At 40.8% G+C, this 16,389-nt stretch overlaps 3 protein-coding genes and 1 long non-coding RNA gene across 15 annotated transcripts; 2 read left to right on the top strand and 2 right to left on the bottom strand.

The window, feature by feature from the left end:
• Positions 1-962: 962 nt before the first annotated feature.
• On the top strand, positions 963-4,169 carry LOC139771730 (uncharacterized). The gene is made up of 3 exons (XR_011717970.1): positions 963-2,557; positions 2,657-2,781; positions 3,044-4,169. It is a non-coding gene; the product is annotated as an uncharacterized lncRNA (long non-coding RNA).
• LOC139771727 (uncharacterized) lies at positions 3,781-8,063 on the bottom strand. Of its 6 annotated transcripts, none has more exons than XR_011717967.1 (8): positions 7,889-8,063; positions 7,616-7,767; positions 6,833-6,993; positions 6,447-6,606; positions 5,796-6,365; positions 5,397-5,687; positions 4,963-5,296; positions 3,781-4,729 (listed from the first exon to the last, which is right to left on the bottom strand). XR_011717967.1 is itself a non-coding variant. In XM_071704710.1 (7 exons), the coding sequence occupies exons 1-7, from the start codon at positions 7,490-7,492 to the stop codon at positions 4,691-4,693; spliced, it is 1,488 nt and encodes a 495-aa protein (XP_071560811.1). In that variant the 5' UTR covers positions 7,493-8,056; the 3' UTR covers positions 3,781-4,690. The 6 variants fall into 6 exon arrangements, 1 of the variants encoding a protein (XP_071560811.1); XR_011717968.1 differs by having other exon boundaries at positions 7,616-7,762; XR_011717966.1 differs by having other exon boundaries at positions 7,616-8,063.
• Positions 8,064-8,173: 110 nt separating this feature from the next.
• LOC139771726 (malonyl-CoA decarboxylase, mitochondrial) lies at positions 8,174-11,522 on the top strand. Of its 3 annotated transcripts, none has more exons than XM_071704707.1 (11): positions 8,174-8,225; positions 8,357-8,531; positions 8,604-8,744; positions 9,009-9,149; positions 9,309-9,461; positions 9,568-9,721; positions 9,836-9,975; positions 10,109-10,244; positions 10,316-10,528; positions 10,663-10,768; positions 10,855-11,522. In XM_071704707.1, exons 1-11 carry the CDS (start codon positions 8,209-8,211, stop codon positions 10,970-10,972), a joined length of 1,494 nt encoding a protein of 497 aa, XP_071560808.1. In that variant the 5' UTR covers positions 8,174-8,208; the 3' UTR covers positions 10,973-11,522. The 3 variants fall into 3 exon arrangements, with proteins under 3 accessions (XP_071560808.1, XP_071560810.1, XP_071560809.1); XM_071704709.1 differs by having other exon boundaries at positions 8,184-8,206; XM_071704708.1 differs by having other exon boundaries at positions 8,213-8,531.
• Positions 10,510-15,848, bottom strand: LOC139771729 (CCR4-NOT transcription complex subunit regena). Of its 5 annotated transcripts, none has more exons than XM_071704712.1 (9): positions 15,441-15,834; positions 14,244-14,317; positions 13,657-14,166; positions 13,285-13,511; positions 12,697-12,939; positions 12,313-12,574; positions 11,834-11,941; positions 11,518-11,743; positions 10,510-10,762 (listed from the first exon to the last, which is right to left on the bottom strand). In XM_071704712.1, exons 3-8 carry the CDS (start codon positions 13,980-13,982, stop codon positions 11,524-11,526), a joined length of 1,386 nt encoding a protein of 461 aa, XP_071560813.1. In that variant the 5' UTR covers positions 13,983-14,166; positions 14,244-14,317; positions 15,441-15,834; the 3' UTR covers positions 10,510-10,762; positions 11,518-11,523. The 5 variants fall into 5 exon arrangements, with proteins under 5 accessions (XP_071560813.1, XP_071560815.1, XP_071560812.1 ...); XM_071704714.1 differs by lacking the exon at positions 10,510-10,762 and adding an exon at positions 11,142-11,248 and having other exon boundaries at positions 15,717-15,848; XM_071704711.1 differs by lacking the exon at positions 10,510-10,762 and adding an exon at positions 11,142-11,248 and having other exon boundaries at positions 15,441-15,833.
• Positions 15,849-16,389: the final 541 nt, after the last annotated feature.

The following is a 16,389-nucleotide window of genomic DNA, read 5'->3' as shown; positions in this document are numbered from 1 at the left end:
TTCTCCAGTAGTGAGCGTGTAAAAAGTAAATCCTCCTCCTGTCTGCCTTCGGCGACATCACGCTTTTCTCCAGTAGTGAGCGTGTAATAAGTAAATCCTCCTCCTGTCTGCCTTCGGCGACATCACGCTTTTCTCCAGTAGTGAGCGTGTAAAAAGTAAATCCTCCTCCTGTCTGCCTTCGGCGACATCACGCTTTTCTCCAGTAGTGAGCGTGTAAAAGTAAATCCTCCTCCTGTCTGCCTTCGGCGACATCACGCTTTTCTCCAGTAGTGAGCGTGTAATAAGTAAATCCTCCTCCTGTCTGCCTTCGGCGACATCACGCTTTTCTCCAGTAGTGAGCGTGTAAAAAGTAAATCCTCCTCCTGTCTGCCTTCGGCGACATCACGCTTTTCTCCAGTAGTGAGCGTGTAAAAAGTAAATCCTCCTCCTGTCTGCCTTCGGCGACATCACGCTTTTCTCCAGTAGTGAGCGTGTAATAAGTAAATCCTCCTCCTGTCTGCCTTCGGCGACATCACGCTTTTCTCCAGTAGTGAGCGTGTAAAAAGTAAATCCTCCTCCTGTCTGCCTTCGGCGACATCACGCTTTTCTCCAGTAGTGAGCGTGTAATAAGTAAATCCTCCTCCTGTCCTGCCTTCGGCGACATCACGCTTTTCTCCAGTAGTGAAGCGTGTAAAAAGTAAATCCTCCTCCTGTCTGCCTTCGGCGACATCACGCTTTTCTCCAGTAGTGAGCGTGTAAAAAGTAAATCCTCCTCCTGTCTGCCTTCGGCGACATCACGCTTTTCTCCAGTAGTGAGCGTGTAATAAGTAAATCCTCCTCCTGTCTGCCTTCGGCGACATCACGCTTTTCTCCAGTAGTGAGCGTGTAAAAAGTAATCCTCCTCCTGTCTGCCTTCGGCGACATCACGCTTTTCTCCAGTAGTGAGCGTGTAATAAGTAAATCCTCCTCCTGTCCTGCCTTCGGCGACATCACGCTTTTCTCCAGTAGTGAGCGTGTAAAAAGTAAATCCTCCTCCTGTCTGCCTTCGGCGACATCACGCTTTTCTCCAGTAGTGAGCGTGTAATAAAGTAAATCCTCCTCCTGTCTGCCTTCGGCGACATCACGCTTTTCTCCAGTAGTGAGCGTGTAAAAAGTAAATCCTCCTCCTGTCTGCCTTCGGCGACATCACGCTTTTCTCCAGTAGTGAGCGTGTAAAAAGTAAATCCTCCTCCTGTCTGCCTTCGGCGACATCACGCTTTTCTCCAGTAGTGAGCGTGTAATAAGTAAATCCTCCTCCTGTCTGCCTTCGGCGACATCACGCTTTTCTCCAGTAGTGAGCGTGTAAAAAGTAAATCCTCCTCCTGTCTGCCTTCGGCGACATCACGCTTTTCTCCAGTAGTGAGCGTGTAATAAGTAAATCCTCCTCCTGTCTGCCTTCGGCGACATCACGCTTTTCTCCAGTAGTGAGCGTGTAAAAAGTAAATCCTCCTCCTGTCTGCCTTCGGCGACATCACGCTTTTCTCCAGTAGTGAGCGTGTAAAAAGTAAATCCTCCTCCTGTCTGCCTTCGGCGACATCACGCTTTTCTCCAGTAGTGAGCGTGTAAAAAGTAAATCCTCCTCCTGTCTGCCTTCGGCGACATCACGCTTTTCTCCAGTAGTGAGCGTGTAATAAGTAAATCCTCCTCCTGTCTGCCTTCGGCGACATCACGCTTTTCTCCAGTAGTGAGCGTGTAAAAAGTAAATCCTCCTCCTGTCTGCCTTCGGCGACATCACGCTTTTCTCCAGTAGTGAGCGTGTAATAAGTAAATCCTCCTCCTGTCTGCCTTCGGCGACATCACGCTTTTCTCCAGTAGTGAGCGTGTAAAAAGTAAATCCTCCTCCTGTCTGCCTTCGGCGACATCACGCTTTTCTCCAGTAGTGAGCGTGTAAAAAGTAAATCCTCCTCCTGTCTGCCTTCGGCGACATCACGCTTTTCTCCAGTAGTGAGCGTGTAATAAATAAATCCTCTGTTAGGGTCACTCGTGGTGGTTTTAGCCGGTAGGCTGCGGGGAAATGGCGGAACTTTAATGTTCTGCTCTCCGCAGAATCCGGCACTCCCCCCGCCCCGCCCCGGGGAAGGGGGGGTCTTCCCCCCGAAAGGGGGGTCACTGGTCACTCAAACCCCGGAAGAATGGAGGCACTCCCCGACCAGTGGTGCTCCCCGATCGGTGGCATAGCCACCGTGACTGGTTGCCACTGCTGACGGGTTGCCTCCAGGACGTCGTGGGGATTCCAGTGATGGAAGATTTCCACCACGTAAAAAAAAAAAAAAAAAGCTACTTAGTTAAAACGTAGGGAATAATTTTTAATTCCTTTCAGCAATTACATTTCCATTAAGCGAGAAGAGTCAAGAAACATTTCGACTATATTGCAAAAACGTTGTAAAATTAATGCAATATAGCTGAAATGCTTCTTGATTTTTCTTGCTTAAGGGATGAAGTCACACTGCATTGCCACGAGTCTCAATGTGGCTCGAGACTCCTATCTGACCCGGAGGTGGAGGTGGATTTTGCGGCCGGAACAGCCTGAAAGAAAGTGGTGAGTGTAATTGATTTTTACGTACTATGTCATTTATGTTCACAAATTTTCTAGTTCTTCTGTCTTTACTTAATCGAATCGTTCATTTGAATGTTTCAGAAAATAACGACGCAGAAGGTGATATCGGAGCAGCGAGGGAATCCTGCGTAGCTGACATTCCAAGCAGCCTGAGAGGAGGAGGAGGCCTAGGATAGGCATCGGTCATCGGCGTACCAACACTTCTGGTAAGTGTTACTTTTTATTTTTTCTAAAGATATTATAGAATCTCTCTTTTCATTTAGTTTTATTTAGTTGCTACATTAAACCGTGTTTCGAAATATAAATTAGTAAAAAGAAATAATTATAGAAAAATTTGATTCAAGCTGATTGTAACGTAGAGACCTTTTTGCGAAGAAGTAATTTAAATGTGTATTAATCTGAATAACGAATAAAATGTTCAATGCGCGTGACAATTACCTAATCGATTCGATTATTTTTATGTTACAGAGAATATCCACGCGGGAAGAAGATCAGCTTCGCATCGAGGGAACACGAGGGACATCCCGAGCAGCCTGAGAGGAGGTGGAGGCCTGGAAGAGCCATCAGCTCCTCTAGCCATCTCTCTCATCACGGTATGAAGTATCTGCGTTCCAAAATTCACTCCAACAGAATATAAATTTTTAACCTATCGGAAGCCGTGTACCAATGGCCGCGTTCAGAAAACACAACTGTTGAGTGAGCGCTCATTATGATTGGTTCTTGCACTTGGATCCGGAAAAGAACCAAAGGCAAGAACCAATCATATTAAGAATCACTGTGCGCTCACTCAACAGTTGTGTCGTGTCTGGCGTCTGCTGAACGCGGCCAATGCTACAGTATTGATACATGGCTTCCGATAGTTCGAAAATCTATTGCCGGTGTTAACATGGAAGAGAGAAAAAAAAACGAAAAGTAGAGATAAATATATCTTTACAAAATGTAAAGTAACATAAAAGTATTTCAATCTTGATCAAAATCGCTATATCGATCGATAGTTTAATGCCCGATTACAAAGCTGTTTTACCTGTTTACATCATGTCTTATATATCAAAATTGGGATACTATTTTAATGATATAATACAATATTATTACAATAATTTAACAAGTTATATAACTGCGACGAGCTCGATGTAACGTATCGATAATACCATCACAATCCCCCAATAACGATAATGCAGAAACGGCAACAGCATAACACTTATCCGTCCATTAACACTTGTCTTTATTAAAGATATAGCAGATAATTACTCTTACGCCACAATAATGCGATTATTACATTTCCAGAATTCTTCTAGCTTATAACGTCTCATAACGTGTTCATAGTAGTTCATGCTTCATCTATAAATGAATTTCTAAAACAATCTAAATTTCTAAAACGATTCTATTCAGATCGAAATCTCTTGAAAAATCTACTTGTTAACAAATAATAAATACAATGTAATATTTAAAAAATTTCTTAGTACGACCCTGATTTTACTCTGCTTTTCAATAAAGCCTCTTCATATTAGCAACTTCTATGTATACGCGTGTGCGTATATATGTGACATGTGTGTAAAAATGTTAGACAAGTTAATAAAGTGTACTTTACTTACTATTGTTTTTTTCTTAAACTCATAACTATTGTATCCCGTACGTGCGAAACATATACAATCGCTAATAAACAATAAACAATTGAGAATAACGCATGACGAATTATAAAATGGGATGTGTAAGTTGAGATAACTCCTGTTGCGGTTTTTTAAAAAAATATAAAGTTCTCCCGTGTATCATGTTAAGAGCGACTCTAATATATCGTTGCGTACTATATTCACAGCCTATATATACATCGTAACTTCCTCATCTATGTACAATCTCGATTTGATCATTCGCTAGTTGATTAATTATCGTGCAACGTTGTCTTCTTCCTTTCTTTTCACAATCGCTGTTTATCTTCATTAAACGAATTTGCCCAATATTTATTACCACACAACATTCGATAGACCTCTTCATTAGTAGTGTCGTCGAATTTGCCAATGGATATTTCTGCTTGGCGCATTACTCGTTTCCGCTCGTTCCTCACAAAACTTTTATTATAGTTTAGTGTCGTTTTTAAGAACATTGCTTCTCGTTCACGCATCACTGAAGTGTTTGTGGATTGCTTAGTGGTTTATATCCCTACAATAAACATAGTTTATATATTAGTTACTAGCCGATCGATACAAATCGATAGAAATTTGCGATCAAAAGCGGAAGAAAGTTGTCTGTCATTGAAAAAATTTCGTATTAGTCGTTCTAACCATTTCTCCCCCACCCCCCCTCCCCCATTAGACTAAATCTGCGATAAGAAAATAAAAGTTAAGCATATTAAGATTAACCAAAAGATGAAACGAAAAAAAAATAGATCATACTGCATTTAAAGGTAACGGAAAGATTAGATGGCGATAGAGGTCACATAGCTTCGCACAGCCTGTACATTTCAGTGATTCATGCTGCCATAATAGCGTACGCTTAGCCGTTTGCTGCCAGGTCTTACAGTGTTATTAAACGAGTCGCGTAAGCGTTCCGTAAACGTTTTGTACTCCATCTCTGGATTACTTTGCCCAAAATCAAAATCTGCGACTTCTATCGTGAATCTTGCTCTGCTTTGGATGTAATACGCCACGCCGAACACTATCAGCACCACAGCGACAACTGAGCAAGAGACTGGCACTATGATAACCGATAACTGCGGTTTTGTCGTAACTGTAAGAATGTTAAATGCAAATATTATTGTAATCGTGTCTATAAATTATAATAAGGAAATTTGGTAAATTTGATAAATACATCGCTAATAGAAATTTACCTTTGTAAATGTTTATCGTTAGTGGATAAATTTGCGTACTAACTTCGTTGTTCAATATGATTAATATTGTGTAGACACTGGGCTCGAGGAAATAATGGACGATGGAAAAATTGCAAAAGTACAAGTGTTCCATATTGTCACACGTTTCATTTCCCGTTGCGTTATACTTGCCACGGTGAAATTGAAGACACTTGGAAAACGGACCTGACCCCTTGCAAGTCACGTTCAAAGATAGCATGTCCCATGGTTGGATCCAATTCGTACCTCCCACTGAGATATTTGACACGGGAGCTAAAGACATTTATTGAAAAATTGAAAAATTATAGATTAGATTCACACATAAAAGTATATTCAGAATGATTTGTCCTCTATAATAAAATATTAATTGCATATACTAACCACGAACATGGATCTTCTTAGAAAAGTATCCATACGTTTTGTTAGGATCCGGTAGAATAAGAGATGTGTTTGAGCAAATGTACGGCAACGATATGTTGCCAGCATCTATTGTACTTGTGTCAATTGGAAGCACAGTTGGCGTAGGCTTTATCGATGGTTTTGCACTCGTAACAGGTATTGGTAATGTTACCGCTGTAACACGAGTCCCATTGGAATTTGCCGTAGTAGCATTTGGCGCGATTGTTGTCACGTTAGCAGGTACGGCCGTAGTTGTAGGTGTCAACGTGGTTGTGGTCGTTGGCAGATCGTACGAAGCGATCACTAAAGCTCCTATTTCGTGCGTTACGCCAGGACTGGTAAAATTATAAACGAAAGCGAAATCATTTGTCTGACCGTAATACTTGCAGTCGATAAACCAATACGTCGATATCGCTGTTGCCTCTTGCGTTATAAAGTCATAATCTCCCTTACGCATGCCTATCATTAGTTTCGTCTCGTTTGTAGAGGAAACGTATTCTCCTGTTATGGTTTTATTAGCCTGTTTTATCGTTACATTGCCATTGAGACATTCTGAAATTAAATGATGACAACGATAAGACGTGACATTTGAAGAAGAGAAGCAGCAAGAGAAATTTTCTCAACAAAGGTTACCAGAAATCTCGAACTCGATACGAGCACTTGCATCAAATATCCACAAAATTGAAAAGCTGAGATAGGAAACTTCTAACTCCACCATATAACTTCCAGGAATGTTACCTTTGCGTGGATAACTTATGCTCCAAAATGTTGTTGTATTTGATGTATCTTTGCTCTAAAAGGTTACGCAATGTAAAAATGTAGAAATGTTTATATAAAAAATAACAATTTACAATATCAATATGAAAAAACAAGTAAACGGATCCATGAAAAGTCACAAAATTAAATAATAATATTATTAGATATTAATGTAGCTCTAAATTCAAGAATCTTTTATGCCAAAGGATAAATAAAACAACTGTGTATAACGCAATTATATATCATCGTGATTTAATTATAACCTGATATTCATGTCTCATTAACGAATCGTCAGCCCATTTGTATCTGAAAGTCCCTCTTGGTCGCTGGCCGTCCTCTCTGTACAAATCCGCTCTAAAAGTGATCGTCCCACCCAGCACAACTGGTCCATCGTGTGACAGTTTAATATAGTCCTTGGCAGTAACTGAGAAAAAAAAGCACACACACACGATTGAGAATTGAGAATTGAAAATTGAAAATACGATAACGCTACGTGTCTACGATGTCTCGCCTGTCGCAAGCAATTGACAGTTCTTAATCTATAAAGGAGAAGACTTCCTTCTCCTTTAGACTGTACAACGCGGAGGCTGACGAAGGAAGTAGACAGGAAATAAAGGAAATATCGATGTAACAGAACGTGACAGGTGACAGGTGACAGCTGACAGCTGACAGCAAGACAAGAACGGGAAACGTGTTCTACAATAGGCGATGTTTGGCGTGACTCTGGTATAAGCAACCAAAGGGTACCAAACTGCACCAGAACCAATAGAAACCACCGATAGCGCAACTTTGGTATATGTACCAAACCATACCAAATGATCGCCAAAAATCGCCTAATGTGGCGTAATCAAGCACGCGTTATCACCTTGGAAGAAACACCAAACGCTCCAAACAAGATGGCAATAAAAACGCGCAGTTTGCATTCTGTACGTTATTACTATTATCGCGGCGCGTATCACATTTGCGATCGCTTTCAGACTACTTTCATCGAGACATTCATCGAGAAAACACTGACGATAATCTCCTCGCTGATGCTCATTGCTCACTCATGCTCACTGAGGACACTGAGTCGCCGTCATCGCCAATCGCCATTCGCCATATTTATTCGCCATTTTGCCCAGGGATTCCAGGGAATCCAGGGATCACCAGTTCGCCACTGTCACCAACCTTCGCCAACTAGCGGCATCTATGATCTGTCCTTGGATCCGTGGACGGCGTGGACACGGTAACAAGCAACAAGCGGTAAAGAGATCGATAACGATGGAAATTGACTCGATGATATAAAAGTTTTATCCTAATATATATATATAAATACACACGTCACGCGGCATTCTTCGATTATCCCCGGATTATCCTCGAGTCCTCGAGTATCCTGATTATCCAATGGTCCACGACTTCTATATCCAAGATGGATATAACCAATATAAAATAATTACGATTTTACCAACAAATCGAAATATATATGTAACAGTGAAAATCTGTAATGACTGTCCCAGCGTTCCGTAACGCGAATATGCGCGCATTTATCTATAGTATACGTAACGTTTACTATAGAAAATGCGCGCATATGCGCGTTACGGAACGTGGCCAAAGCAAGTCATTCAAGTCACATGTCACATCAGCTGATATATGTATATGTATGACACCTGTTGAAAATTAAGTATCTAATATCTGCTCTAATTCATCTCGATATAATTGAAAGCGCAGGCAGATATAATTGGATTACGATTTACGATCATGTTAGGAAAGCTTGCCTTCGAACTCTTACCGATTACTCGTCGTTGCAGACTCGCGACGGAATTAAAATTCGTCAACAAGTTGAAGCGCAACGTTAAACACGAATATGGAACGTCATCCATTTTACGTGCCGAAGTGAACGTGAACGGCGCGTTACACGTGGACGAGGAACTGCGGGAAATTTTTGGTTTCAAGGACACCAAGATCAGCAACTGGATCATAGAGGTTACAAAGCGCAGTCTCCCTTTCTAACTTTCTTCTTGACAGAAATTGTATAAATGACAAAAGTATTTGCAGAACAAAGCACGTGCGCTGTGCGTCAGATATACCGAGAGCAACAAGGATAATCGCCGACGGATTTTACGCACGTTAGCTTCGCGGTATGCCGTACAACACGACGATATATGCCAAGTGGCCAAGAGATTGGTCTGCACCGAGGTATATATAGTATACACATACACATAGTATATACTGTTTTCTGCGAGTTACGTGTGCAACGCTTTAATCAAACTATACGTTCGAGTATCAACTTTTATTTCGATATCATCGACGTAATCAAACATGTTTGCCACTGCCACGTTATAAATGTATTTTCTCTCTTTTTGTTATTGCCAAAGAACTGATCGTCCCTTATTAATACACATATCACATATCATATGTCGCACTTGTGCAAAGTGTCTATATCCCAGCCTTTTATTACAGCCTGAAAATGAACGACAAATGATTGTCCACGAGAGAACTTTGAAGGATGTTCTTACACCTGCTTATCATTGGTTATTCGTTATTATAGGAAGATTGCAGCATGGCGTCAAGTTCTTGGTTGACCTAAGAACCGATGTTCTGGTAAGCAAAATAAAAAAATCTTTACCTATGGGGTGCTTGCGAGCGACGAGCGACATCCATGGGTGCATTGTGACCCAAATCTTATCATAAAATGAAATTTATATCAGAGAGATTAAGTTAAATTTTTATTTTTATCGATTATTATTTGACTTTTGTTAGGAACTAATATCAGATGTAAAAGATGCCGATGAAAGTATAATAATACAACAACTAAATCATTATTTGCGAGATCTGCTTTTGCTTTGGTTTTCCGTGGGTTTCTTACACATGGAACGAGTAACTTGGGAAAGCGCATGTGACACATTGCAAAAAGTAATTACAAGTAATTAAATATTTTATCTCTGCAATTCAACATCTGCTTTCAATTTCTACATTTCTGACATGTGCTTCTTCTTCTTCTTCATTCGAAAATCTAAAGGTCTCCGATTACGAAGCTATACATCCCATAAGAAATTGGTTGGACTTGAAACGCAGAGTTGGGCCATATAGGAGATGTTACATATTTATGCACCCATCCATGCCAAGAGAACCTATTGTCGTGTTGCATACAGCATTATGTGATGTTATACCAGGCAATAAAATGTTTTTAAATTTTTTAAATAGAATTTGTTTTGTAGGAAAGAAAGATAAGAGTAACTAGTACATTTTTCAATATATATATCCATATTATTATGTATATATTACAGATAGTGTAAAGGGTATTGAAGAAGCTGAAACTAGAATTCTGGGGAGCGCAAAGAAATATATAACATTTCTAGAAGAAGATAAATCGAAGATAAAAGCAGCAATATTTTATTCTATAGTATCCACTCAGAAAGGATTGCAGGTAGGATTGCAGTTGATTTGCAATAGAGATTTTAATTGGTTAAAAATTTCAAGTTAACATAAATTATATTAAAGTATATTACAACTCTGCGCCGCAGAAAATATATGTGACTGTAAAGGTGTTTTTTGCGCAGGGAATTGAGCTCGGTAATTATTTGATTAAAAAAGTGGCCAGCGAGATCATGACTGAATTTCCAGCTATACAACAATTGTCCAGCTTATCACCGATACCAAATTTTAAGACTTGGCTATTTGATAAATTAAAGCAAGGTAACTACTGACTGTTGGGGAAAAAAAGAAAATTAGTAAAAATGATATATAAAGGTATTTTTGTTCCATAGACATGGCGTTTATATTTACCACGCAAGAATGTAGAATTGCAAAAGATATTTTACAAACGGAAAACGTGATAGCAGCCTTAAAAAAGATTCTGGGTACTTCGTTATGGACAGGGGATAAGCAACTGTCAGAATTTTTAAAACAACCACTACTTCGAGCTTGCGCATGGTACTTGTATAAAGAAAAAAGACGTGGCTATGCTTTAAATACGGTCGGTACGTTCCGTACTTATTTTTCTTCTCTTCTTTCATAATCACATTATGAATATACAAATTATGTAAATACATTTTTGAAGCAAGATTAACACTGTGAGATAAATAATTTCTTCTTCATAATTTGTTTCGCGTAGCTAATTTCCATTTACGTAACGGAGCTGTGATGTGGCGAATAAACTGGATGGCTGATCCTTCGCCACGTGGAGTGGCAAATAGTTGCGGCATAATGGTCAACTATAGGTATACATTTGAAAATTGACTCGAATTAATAATCAAATCAAGGAAATCAAATTAAAAGAATACAGAATTATTGCTTTTCTTCACAGATATTTCTTAGAAGATTCTGAGCAAAACAGTCGGAATTACATTGAACATTTTATCATAAATGCTACAGAAGATGTAACTAACCTCGCGATGCAAGCGGAAAAATTAATTGCATTGTAATATAAATTATAATTGTGAAAGGATCATGAAAATGTGATAAATATCGCAACTACGAGCGGAAGGATGTTATTATGATAAGATAGTAATGATGAAGATGATGATGACGATAGATAATGAATTATGACGGTGAAGGTGAAGGTATCTAATTAATCGATTAAAAAATTTCCTATTACTCTTCAAATTTTATGTTTTTATTAAAGATTATTAAATTTGTTCATTTATACAATAGCTGATTCGTTTCCAGCTTAAAGACAGCACAATGGTCTGCAGACAAGTCTAGAACAGATAATATAATCTCTATTATAATTTAAAGATTAACTCTATTGCTTTTTCTTGCAGAACAATTGCAGAGAAGCAAGAGGAAAGTGCAATAGTGTTGTGGAACGAAAGCATCGAACTTCTTTTCTACAGATTTGTATCGATTGAATTGATACAATTTGTGTGCGTGTGTGTGTGTGTGTGTGTGTGTGTGTGTGTGTGTGTGTGTGTCATGCGTGAATATATGACATGTAAAAGAAAAGGAGGGAATAAAATTGAGTACACACCTGTAGTCAAGGCTGAGTTTGGTGAAAGTTCGAAGGAAGATGAGGTCTACTTTCTAGTTTTGCATAATCCAAATGGAATTCCTTAGCTACCTTTCTCCAGTTTTGCGCATCAAAATAATAATAAGTACCACGTTCATATGTCGACGTCTTTTCTACAATCCCCAAACCTGGTGCCTGCGTTATCCAAACTTTTTCCTCCATATGATATCGCCACTCTCTGCTGTACCTTCATATCACATATAAAGAATTACACAAAGTATCGCACATAATTGCGCTAATATTTCTAAGTATAACAATTAACTTTGTTTTTACTTACAGTTCCGCCGCAGCAGCTAATTGCAATACATCCCCAACATTCGTATAAAACATATAAAACAGTAGATCATCTTTATATCGATTTAGTTTAACTGGCGCTAGCTTATCCCTATAAAATAAATATAAGAAACTTAATTTTGTTGATAAAATTAATTATATGAAATAAAAAAACATTATGCTACAAATAACATAATTCTGCTTATGTATACAATAATAACAATTATTTTATTTCAATGCTAAATACTATACCATTAATATTTCGTTTTAATACATATATTTTAATATGTGATATAATATAATGGTCATAAACAATTTCCATTTAATATCTACCAGATCTCTATCTAACAATAAGATTTAGAAGCACCTCAAGTATTGCTCACAAATATATGCAGTTCACAAATATTTGTAGTTTTTTATCACAATGCAGATAGCCGAGATAGCTTCAATGACAAATTAGATAATGCATTGGAATACCAGTACCTGATCGCGGCATTTATAAGATACTCCGGTGGTACGTGAAAATCTATATCCTGCGGTCGACATGGGGTTTCCGCCCAGGGGCCACCGAAATTCTGATAAAGATTTTCCGGTGAATTCAAATTCAGTCCTAATGCAGTAAGATCTTGACCTAACGCCAGCGACACCAAGTTCGGATCTGTCTCCGCCGCTCTGATAAACGTCAAAAGCCCAACCATGCCGAATTGATCCTTCACCATACTTGCAGGAATGTTCGTCACCTTGCCTGGGTGTATGAGTACATAATTATTATAATGAGAATTAAACTGAAGAAACCCAACTATCTAGTCGCATTTAATGATAATTTAATCAAGATAATACGCTCGTGAAACAAATCTCTAATTTTACCATCGGGCGATGTTTGGATGCCTCTTTTAGAAGATTGAGATTTCTCAGATCCAGGTGCTCTGTTGGCCTGCAACACGTCCTGTCCGATTTCTGGACCAAGTCCTACAGGAATATTCTTATCGCCAGACATGCTGCCACCAGGTGACGGGCCTTCTCGATTCTGCGTTCCCGGTAATGCTGGAAAGTCCTCTGAGCTCATGGTAAATTCGCTCGACTCGGATGTTGGTTGTTTTACCATTCCAACTGTAACACACGCAAATGAAAATTACATTAGCAAAACGATCTTAGGTATCATCTATGTAAAATATTTGGAAAGGTCTGTGACGCATATATGCATACTATTGCATTATATTCTGTTTGAAAATTTTAATACTTTAACCAAGTATGGTTGCTCGTTTTGCTTTAAACGTAAAATAAATTATGAATAAATTCACTAAGTTAGACACTAAGTTAGGCTTGTAGGAAGCCTTCTAAGTGAGAAAAAAAAAGACTGATACTTGAACCAAATATGGTGCAGTATAATGTGATTGTTTTACAATATGCATAAAAAAAGTTTTGCTTTTGTATTAACATCTTATTGGCACTAACCATAAGGCTGTTTCCCCGGCATGGGACTAGGTTGCGGCATAGAATCACCTTGACCTCTATTCGTTAGGGAGGGAAACTCCGAGAGATCTAACAGAGGTGGAGTACTCGTATCTCCACCGCCTCCACTCCCAAAAACAGAGTGGAAATTGTTAACCGCACCTTGAGATCCGTAATTGCGACTTGGAGGTATTCCGAAACTGCCCATACTACCCATTGGATTCGAAGCTCTGCAATACAGATGGAGATGATTGCAGAGGGAGGGGGGGGAGAGAGAAAGAGAGAGAGAGAGAGAGAGAGAGAGAGAGAGAGAGAGAGAGAGAGAGAGAGAGAGAGAGAGAGAAATATACATATAGAGAGAAGAGAAACACTAACCCAAGAGCAGGCATCGTACGTCTATCGGTAAAAGCTCTCTGTCCAAACAGTCCTCTACTGCCCATAGGAGAGAGTTGCTGTTGTTGCTGATGACTATTTTGTCCACCGCCAGAGCTCGACGCTCCAGGATAAACGTTAGCGGCGACTATCGCTGAGTTGACTGTACTCGAAGTGCTTGCAGACGAGCCTGAGAACATGCCCGAGGTAGGCGTGACATGACCCGTGAGGGCCACGGTATTCAAACCTCCCCCGCCGCCAGCTGCGCGTGAAGTGAGACCTGCGTTCGCAATACTGCGTGGCGGCTGTTCAAAGTTCAGGTTGGCCATAGCCCGGTGGGCACTACTATTTAAAAAATGTTTTTGCCCGTAAGCAGGCACACCAAGCACTCGTGTTATCTTGCAGATTCGATTAGCACATCCACTTTTCTCTCTCTAATACAACACTCGAAAACTCGATAATTTCATGGAATCGCCAATGATCCATGACAAAAGTCTGTGATTACTTGTAAGCCTGGAACAAGAAGAATCTCAATTAATTCCTGGCTCAACGACTATTCAGTGACTACCGAGATATACCGTGTTACTTACCTCTTTCTTATCGCGCAGGGGTCTCAGCGATAGTTACATTTAAAATGCAGTACAGAGACGCGAACGCACACCTCCTACAACAAACAAAGAATTATTTTTACCAGATACAAACCTTCTAACGTCTAACGAAGCTCGTGTCACTTGCATACAATACATATATAAGTTTCTTACGTCTGACACACACACGGGAATAAGTATCCTTTAAATATAAATATGCCTACGGTACGTACTCGAATTCCGATTTTGCCTGTGTAACGATCGTTGAAATTTAAATGTACGCGTCAACCTATCCATTGAATGTATTCGATCAATGTCAATTTCGCTGTAAACAGATCTTTATAGCCGTAACAACTACATGAACTACATATGGATACCTCTTGCATATATTTTTTATGTATCACACATGCGAATCCATACTTGACGCATACAGCAATACAAATTCGCAAACGAATAATTTATTTTAATCTGATGTTTCGGCATTTAATCACGAGTCGAGTCTAAAGGTGCCTCTGTCTCTACAGCCGCTATTCGTCTCGTTAGTGAAGCACGGAATACCGATTGCCGAGTCGCCGAGATCCGAGTGATCCGACAGCGGAAGCGGATACGCTACACGGGTATGCTACTGTCACTGTGGTCAATCGCTAATCGCTAAACGCTACCTCTACTTTACAGAGGCGGATACACGATAAGGATGCTCGGTATGGTATATGGTATGCTCCCGAAAATTGTGAGAGAAACCTAAAGTCTGTCCGCGAATGTAGCCGCGAGTCGCCGTCGCCGTCGCCGCACGTCGAGTAAACACACAAGCAGCGCGAGCCGACCGAGGATATCTCGTCTCCGCTTTCCCGCTTTCCCGCTTTCCCGCTTTCCCGCTTTCCGCTATCGGAGGAATCGGAGGACGTATTGACAAGCACAAAGGGGGCGAAAGGTTATACAGTGCGCGAAACGTCAAAATAACGTGAGAGAAAAGCGCGGGGTGTCGCGATCCTACCTGGGACTCTTGAACGAGCGTCACCGGCTGCGTATCACGACGCGGCGAATTCCATCGTGTTCGCAATGATAAACAAAGTGGACGAATGTTTAAAAAGAAAAAAAAAAGAAAAACACTCGCTCGCTTGCTCTTTCTTCTCCCCCCCTCTCTCTCTCACTCTCTCTCGCTCGCTCGCACGTACACGCGCGCGGAGACGTCGATGTTACCTCTCGTTGTCGAGGTTGGTTGGCGATGTTGGTAGACTCTCGGCTCGACGAGGAGTCTCGCGCGATTCCGACCGAACGGACAGCCCGCGATTATTACTCGCGCGCGCGCGCTCTCTTTCTCTCTCACTCTCTCTCTCTTTCGTGCGCGCGTCAAATCACGAATTCGCACGTGAACGTCGGGAGTCGGGACGTGCGCCGATCAGAATCTCATACACATTACGGATCACCGATCACCGATCACAGTGCATCACAGTGCCCTTCGATAAGAGGACTTACAGGACCCACTGTCCACTGTTTTGTCAGTTGTCACTCCAGTCACTCGCAGTTTCACGAACTTAAACAACACTAGAGACCCGAACGTCTGCCATATTAACAATTTGTACGACCGTGGTCAAGCGAATGGCCAAGCCAAGTGCTCCAAGCTCCAAGTGGCAGACTGGCAGATGCCTCATCAGTCCGCGTCGGTCGACGGTGGTCGACGGGCTCGAAGCCTCGAAGCCTCGAAGCGCTGTAATAATATTCCATTTCCATCTCGATTGTGCGTTTTGCCTCGCGAAAATATCCCGCTACCTCGGCGTCGGCAGTCGGCATGTCGACAAAACGCGCGACAGTCTCGAATTTGACTGGAGATTCTAGAGTATTTTCTGGGGAATTCGGTACCAGCCACAACGCGAGACAGCGAATTGCGCTCAAACGCGATTGGCTCTATAGCCTTGTGTACACGATACTAGAAATCGGTCCAAGTTTCGGTTTAAGCCAATCAACTTGCAGCTCTTACAGAAAAGCAGCAGTTTCATTGGTTTAAACCGAAACTCGGACCGATTTCTAGTATCGTGTACACAAGGCTTAAGAGCTGCAAGTTGATTGGCTTAAACCGAAACTCGGACCGATTTCTAGTATCGTGTACACAAGGCTTTAAAGCCGGTTCTACGATACGTCGCAAACGATG

Source organism: Temnothorax nylanderi, unplaced genomic scaffold (genome assembly GCF_030848795.1).
Source record: "Temnothorax nylanderi isolate EJ_2023f unplaced genomic scaffold, tnyl_v1.0 TNYL_tig0043_pilon, whole genome shotgun sequence".
In the NCBI taxonomy this organism is placed as follows: Eukaryota; Metazoa; Arthropoda; class Insecta; order Hymenoptera; family Formicidae; genus Temnothorax; species Temnothorax nylanderi.
The sequence above is the reverse complement of the archived record's forward strand: the minus strand, read 5'-3'. Positions and strand labels throughout refer to the sequence as shown.